The following is an 8,192-nucleotide window of genomic DNA, read 5'->3' as shown; positions in this document are numbered from 1 at the left end:
ACACACATACACACACACACACATATATATATATATACACACAGGATATCTCAGACCGTCCACCCTTTTTATTTCCGTAGGATAAGATCCATTCAAAAATATGTTCAGACCAAAGTTATAAGATTTAAAAAGATCTATTATTGATCATATCAGTTTGATATTGAGTGGTTTTGCCAAGGTCAGATCAAGATCACATCGATTTTTTAAATGAAACATCCTACTTTTTATTCTAGAATCTAATAATCGATGTCAAGAGCTTTCCAAAACTCTATAATAAAGTATCTTTTGATTAAGTAAATTTCGAGTTATGAAGATTAAAATTTACAGTACCGCCAGCCAGCCATTAGCATTATCTAAGCTATACTGCGTAGAAGTTGCCCGGATTTATTCTTTTGTGTGTATGTGTGCGTGCGTGCGTGCGTGCGTGCGTGCGTGCGTGCGTGCGTGCGTGCGTGTGTGTATAAAACAGAATAATTGTGCAATTATTTGCATGCATAGATGAGCGTATTCGGTGGATCAGCATGGACCTGGCGTGAAGAACGACAAGCGTATTATTTTCATCAATTCGCATCACAACAGCCCGATCTCAACTATGAGAATGAGAATGTAGTGAATGCAATGAAGGTATATACAAAATAATCATGATGAAATTTAAATCAATATTTCACGCTAAAGTATTGTGGTAGATTAATTGTTAAATATAAAATTATGATTTTGTATTAGTACAATATAATATATTTTGCAAAAGAAAATTGGTAATCTTATATATAAGTCTTATAACAAGAGTTCACGCTAGAAACTGCGGTGAAATTCCGGGAGATTTATAGGAAACTTATAGGAGATAAGACAGTTTATCAGCCAAATTAATTTCGTATTTAATAACTTGGAGGCAAAATCCGATAAGTGGCCCAATTGCAGCTCGACGTAAAAAATTATCGCTAATGAAATATCCAATTCTCTCGATCAGAATTTAGATCAAAATTGATTTCGGATTATCTTGTTATCTTGTTGTCTTGAGGAATCACAACAGCAAAGCTGTGTATAGGCGACGGATTATAGCATGTCGTTGATGTCATGAAGGATGAAAATAAATCCGGTCTGTATATATCAAGGACATCGCTTTTTCCGTCATCATCCTGTGCACGACAGATTTTCCGTTCATCGTTGCGTTGCAAAATGAAAAGCAAATACCGTTCTGTTTTCTGCTCTTTCAGCAATTTTTAACATTTCAAAAAAATCACGATAAAAATCGATCGATGGTACAATGTACATAATATTGTATTTACTGTTGTATAAAGTCGCATTTTTATATACAAAAATAATAACTGATATATAAATCAAGACAAATCGTTAAAATATATGTATATAAAATGAAAACGGTAAATGTTTTCTATGATCACGTTGCCACATTAACAGGAAAACGGACTCAAATGAGCGTAAATTATGCTTGCGGAATTAGTCAAGAAGCAGATATACTATTTGCCAATTTTTTAAAGATGTGAAAGAACACTTAAAATATCGTTCATATACGTCACACTAATACGATTTAACGAAGATAATAATCGACAATGATCGTCCGACTATACGGTGACAAATGTCCAGCGGGCGTGAAGCGAGATAATTACGATCAATTTAACAAACAAAAGTTCGTCGAGCTGGAATAACAACTTTTAAACAAATTATTTGCACATCGTACTTAATTAAAGGCTAAAGGTCAAATTTTCTCGTGGCCATTATAATTTCTCTTTTTTTTATATTATAGTAGAGAATCAGTATATAGAGAATCAGTAGAATTATAGTACACAGGAAAGTTTTGTAAGATTCTACAATTAAATCCTATGCGCGTAATTTGAAAAACAGAGAAATGGTGAAATATCCAGCTGTGATACCAAAAGTTGTAAAATACACTGATACATGCAATAAAATCCGGATTGAACAAACTATCATGTAGTGAATAAAGCGGCAAGCTCGCGTGACGCTACACAATCATTTTTGTACTGGTCCTAAAAACGGTAAAATTTCAAATGTGTCTTTTGTTTGTTTTATTTAATAATTACAAAAAACCTTTTCTCTCATTGCGTATTTTTTTTGCTAAAACAGTATGTAACAAAAATTTTTTTGTTTTCATTTCGTTGCTTGTGTGCATGATGTTAATATTTTACGCGATTTCTTTTTTTCTGCGAAAACTTCTTCGAGCATCTTCTTATCATAGTTTTAATTCTTAAAAATCTCTTATGTCACAAAATTTTCTCAGAACGTGCCACGTTCATAATATAAAACTAGATCGAAATGAGAATAAACTGCAGCATTATTTTTCTTTAGATTTAGATATTTATATACATGTATTGCTGAGATATATATATACTATCTCAGCAAAAATATATTAGCTAATCGGGAATAATTACATCAATTTAATGAATATCGCCTTTTAACCTGTCTTTTTCACATTTTTTATTGTTAATAATTTAATCTGATACGAAATTACAGAAATAATTGTATTTTATTTATACTAATCAAAGCATTGTAAATTATGTTATAATACTTATAATAATACTTATATATGTTCTAATATTCATAACAAACTAACAATTTAATTTTATGTAAAATAAAAAAAATAATTAAATCAAGTAAATAATATAAAAGGGGGCTATGAACCATGTTGGATGTTATGTGCTAATGACTTTTATAAATATACAAAAATACAAATAATATTAAAACAAATGTTTCAATCATTTTCAATGTTAGAATAATTTAAATTAATACTGTAACGAAACAAGAATGCTCCCATGTGAAAATACAAATAATCGCACAAATATTTGCATGTTAAAAATTGCTTAAAATGAAGCGGTGCAATATGACCCAGTTCTTGGAAGCAGACCATACTTTGGTCTTGGTTTAATGATACTAACATCTACAAGTATGGTGAATTCTCATCCACCATACTTGTAGATGTTAGTATCATTGTCATCTGTGTCTTAAATAAATCTACTTCCAATAATAGAATCGGCCGATATAAAGAAATAACATTTAGCGTGGTTCATAGCTCTCTTTTATATTATTTATTTAAGGAGGTTCTCATGTTTGATAAAATATAAGACAAATCTATAATACACATGTAATACATATGTTAATAATATTAATAATATCTAGAAAAAATTTCATTGACTTTTATCATTTTGAATTATTTTGAAGATTTAAATTTAATTCTAAATTTATAAAATTTTGCTTTACAAGTTGAAGATATAATCTTACTCTGTCGTTATTCTTTTTCAAATTAAGACACTTGCGTATAAGACAGCAATTTAAAAATCGTTATAATTATAAAATAAACACTTAAGTTTGTTCTCGTAAAGTGTCATTTAAACTGATCGTACAGTTTATAAGAAATTTATATTTTTCAATGAAAAAAGCTATAATATATGTCAAATGGATGATGCGTATATATACATCACAAATAAGCACCTTACAACTTTTATTTTGAAAATATTTAGTAAAATATAAAATTAATAATAATTATATATAAAATATTATTAATAATCTTTTTATTCCATTACTTTAATTGTTTTACGTATTATTATGAATAAATTGTCTATTGACTAGGAAATAGCGCTTCTTAAGTTAAATTATTTGAATCGTTTCTCTATTAAATTATAATTAAATCATTTGATCCTTTTTATACACTAACTATTATTTCGAACAAGTGTATTAAGGAACACACAATTTAGTAGTAATTTAATCCACTTGATACATAGCTCATGTAGACAGATGCTGTACTTAAACATATGTATATATATATCGTGCTCTCTACTGCCTTCAGAATGTCATGAGATTTTGGCTTGACAAGGGGGTGGATGGCTTTCGGATGGACGCGGTGCCACATTTGTGTGAGGACGTCAGATTTTTGGACGAACCACTCACGGGTAATTCAAATCCTAATGACTACGGCTACACGCACAAGATATACACGAAGGACCTTCCGCATACCTACGAAGTAGTCAAAGGATGGCGAGAAGTGTTGAACGAATATTTAGATGAAAAAATTATGATGATCGAGGCTTATGCGAACATGACGATGACGATAAAATATTACGTATACGGCGCACACTTTCCTTTCAATTTTGGTTTTATTACCGATACGAATCAGGATTCTAAAGCAATTGATTTCAAGAGATTGATTGATAGATGGATGGTAAACATGCCTGTTTTAAGAGCAACTGCTAACTGGGTGGTAAGTCGAGTAAGAGAAACTTATTTTTCGATTCTAGAATCAATCTCCAAATATCTCCACTTGATATTTTTTAAAATATGCAATATGTTTTTTTTTAAATACTTAACAATTCGAGATACGTTATCGTACTTATCTTGAGCTCTACTTTTAAAATTAGTAATAAATTAAATCAATAATATAATTCACATTGTATTCTCTTTTTACAGACAGGAAATCATGACAAATCGCGTTTAGTCACTCGTTACGGACGATATCGAGCGGAAATTATAACTATGATAACTTTACTGCTTCCTGGAATAGCTGTAACTTATAACGGGGACGAAATCGGCATGGAGGACACGTGGATCTCATGGGAAGACACCAAAGATCCACAAGGCTGCAATGCCGGTAAAGATATTTACGAAAAAGCATCTCGAGATCCCGCAAGGACACCGTTTCAATGGGACAACACCACTTCGGCTGGTACGGGTTCACTTAAGCAACTTCTAAAATCGTTAATCTATCAGTTAAATTAATTGGACTAAAACGCAATTTAAGTTGATTATCTGTAGTAATAATTAGAGTCCGACCGAAATTTTTACCGAAACTGAACCAAAACACTCGACTATATATCAATTTCAATCGAAATCGAAATCAAAATTTAAAAATAAGAAGAGGACAAGATCCTATAAAGGCCATATGTATAGATATATCATACACTTTTTCTTCATAAATATCGTAATTTATCGAAATAATAATTAAATTTCGATCGAAAACTGAAATTTGTGTATGTCAAATTTGACCAAAGAATATAAGTAGAGGAAAGGCTTCTATTATGAAATACCGAGTGTTTCGAATGATACCGAGAAGTGTTTCGGCATCGATATCGAGACCGAGACGAGACTTAAAATCTGACTCGAGACTGATACGAGCCTTTTTATATCGAGAGTCTCGACGAAGACTGTCGAATTTTGTAATGTCAGATACAATTTCTAATGCATAAAATATAAGTCTCAGATCCGATTTTTCATTATCTGGTTAACTTGTGCTTAATCTGATCACTTCAGCAGAAAATTGCATATGATAGAGTTAATTAAACAAGAAACTCAACATTCTTTCGAAAACCAATCAGAAGGAAAAGACTTAATATATAATAAAAGTACCCTTCGTTTGATTTGCAATTTTGTAATATTACATAATTATTTCACCCAATGGGCTTTATCACAAATAAAGCCCATTGGATAAAACATCAAGTTAAGCTTAATCACAAGTTAATTAGGTGATAAAAAACTGGGCCTTAAACTATACGAGGATTGAATAGACACTATATTTGTATGTAGTAACGAAAGGGAAAAGAAGTTAGAAGTCGGAATTTGTATGAATGATGTAATATTGTATGAATTAAAAAAAATTTTTTAAATTCTTTGAAATTAGGTTTAATAAAAAAAGAAATTACTTTTTAAGAAACAATAATACTCGTAATCATTTTATTTGCATTTTATTTGCATTTTAAAAAATTTCATTGAACTTTATGGTGCATCTTGATACTTAAAAACTACGAGTAAATTAGCCTATATTTAACACTATATAGATATGTATATAGATATGTACATATACATGTAATCATATAAATTCAATTGCATAGACTTATTTGATGTAAGTATCTTATTTATTAGATGTACAACTTTGCTTCCGCCGTTTTCCTATAGATGGTAAGTGGTGATCGAAATAAATAGATCATACAATAAACTTGGGCATCTGTCAACATAACCCTATAGAAACATTAGTCAATTTGTGTCTGCATCATAAAGTTATTCTCGATTGAAAATGTCAGTTTACGAGTCAAATTCTCGTCATTTGCGGGAGGTTTTAATTTTTTGCTTCAATATGAAGAAATCTGCGGCTAAAGCTCATCGAATGCTCTCAAATACTTATGGTGAAGGACGTGTCGTGGTTTCAACGCTTCAAGAACGGTGATTTTGACGTCGAAAATCGGCATAGCGGTGGAAGAGAGAAGATTTTCGAAGATGCAGAATTGGAGACATTACTTGAGCAAGACTCGTATCAAAATCAAGAAGAATTGGCACGATTATTGGGAGTGACTCAACAAGCCATTTCAAAACGCCTCAAAGCCTTGGGAATGATTCAGAAGCAAGGAAATTGGGTGCCGTACGAATTGAAGCCGAGAGATGTTGAACGGCGTTTGTTTGCTTGTGAACAGCTGCTTGAAAGGCAAAGACGGAAGGAATTTCTGCATCGCATTGTGACTGGAGACGAAAAATGGGTTCATTACGATAATCCCAAGCGCAGAAAATCATGGGGAGTTCCCGGCCATGCTTCCACGTCGACGGCCAAACCGAATATTCATGGCTCCAAGATCATGCTCTGTATTTGGTGGGACCAGCTCGGCGTAATGTATTATGAACTGTTAAAACCGACTGAAACAATCACAGGCGATCGGTATCGAACGCAATTGATGCGTTTGAGCCGAGCATTGAAAGACAAACAGCCGCAATACAACGAGAGACACGATAAAGTGATTTTGTAGCATGACAATGCTCGACCCCATGTTGTGAAAGTGGTCAAGACATACTTCGAAACGTTGAAATGGGAAATCCTATTCCACCCGCCGTATTCTCCAGACGTTGCTCTCTCTGACTATCACTTGTTTCGATCAATGGCATACGGCCTGGCTGACCAGCACTTCCGGTCTTATGAAGAAGTAAAAAATTGGATGGATTCGTGGATAGCCTCAAAAGATGACCAGTTTTTTCGACGCGGGATTCGTACCCGAAAGATGGGAGAAAGTAGTGGCCAGCGATGGACAATACTTTGAATCATAAATGTATAACCAGTTTTTTACAATAAAGCCTCGAATTTCGGAAAAAAAACGGCGGAAGCGAAGTTGTACACCTAATATATGTTTCTGCTTTGCTAGAAGCGTTTCAGAGATTAAAAATGATCATAACTAAATAATGAATGAATCATAACTAAAAATGATCACTCACTAACGTTGAAAAAACAAATTGAAGATAAAGGAAAATGAATAAACAAACATGTTTGATAATAAAGAAAAACACTTATAAAAATTATAGAAACTTAGAAAAATTACTACCATAACCTTCAATTAATGGTAGTATAATTATTTTTATTAATGCGAGTAGGCGCAGATTTATATGACTAAAATACTTACTTCGCGCATACTCTTATGTCTTATCAGATATTATCACAAAAAAGGGACAGAGAAATTATATAGAAAAAGGAAATAATATAGTACATATATCTTATTAAAAAAATATCTTAAAAGCAGAACCTTTGATTTTGCCTTTTGTTTTGAATAGTCTCATCCATTTGAAAAAAATATAGTTTTGTAAGTTAATTGTTTGAAAATTGTTATTCTGTATCTATATAAATCAAATTTTAATGAAAGTAGCTTTTGAAACTTACTTGATGAAAATATATGCAAATAGCTTTCTTTAAAAATTATCTGTAATTCATTAAAAAAATGTATGAGATCATATATATACAGGATGTCTGGAAATAATCGCCAAATATTTCATGGGCAAATAGAGCGGACTAAACTGAGTCGAAAAGTCCTCTACTATTTTGTAAATTTCCCCAATAGTTAATGAGATTATTAATCCTTAAAGATAGCCGAATACGCGCGCTCGCCCGGCCTACTACTGCGTATAGGCCGGTGTATATGCCTACCGATCGCTTGGCGCGCGGGCCTTAGGAGTTGGCTGGCAAGCGCCCCGCGTTGCGCACACCGCCGCAAACCTCCATAGCTCGGACGGTTGTCAGGTTATCCCCGCTCCCTACGGCCCGTGCGCCAAGCGATCAGTAGGCGTGTACACTTTGCAGTAGTATTCGGCTATTTTTAAAGATTAACTATTGGGGAAACTACAAATAGGTAGAGGATTTACGTATTCAGTTTAGTCCGCTCTACCCATGAATATTTGGCGATTNTTCTAACACCTGTATA

At 32.6% G+C, this 8,192-nt stretch overlaps 1 protein-coding gene across 1 annotated transcript in view; it reads left to right on the top strand.

The window, feature by feature from the left end:
* The window catches only part of LOC105620429 (alpha-glucosidase-like), a 36,744-nt gene that overhangs the window by 24,968 nt on the left and 3,584 nt on the right, over positions 1-8,192 (top strand). The window contains exons 3-5 of the mRNA XM_012201923.1: positions 499-624; positions 3,818-4,228; positions 4,435-4,690. Of these exons, the coding sequence (XP_012057313.1) occupies positions 499-624; positions 3,818-4,228; positions 4,435-4,690 (793 nt within the window). The remainder of the gene's footprint in view (positions 1-498; positions 625-3,817; positions 4,229-4,434; positions 4,691-8,192) is intronic.

Source organism: Atta cephalotes, assembly GCF_000143395.1.
Source record: "Atta cephalotes unplaced genomic scaffold scaffold00026, whole genome shotgun sequence".
Classification (NCBI taxonomy): Eukaryota; Metazoa; Arthropoda; class Insecta; order Hymenoptera; family Formicidae; genus Atta; species Atta cephalotes.
The sequence above is the reverse complement of the archived record's forward strand: the minus strand, read 5'-3'. Positions and strand labels throughout refer to the sequence as shown.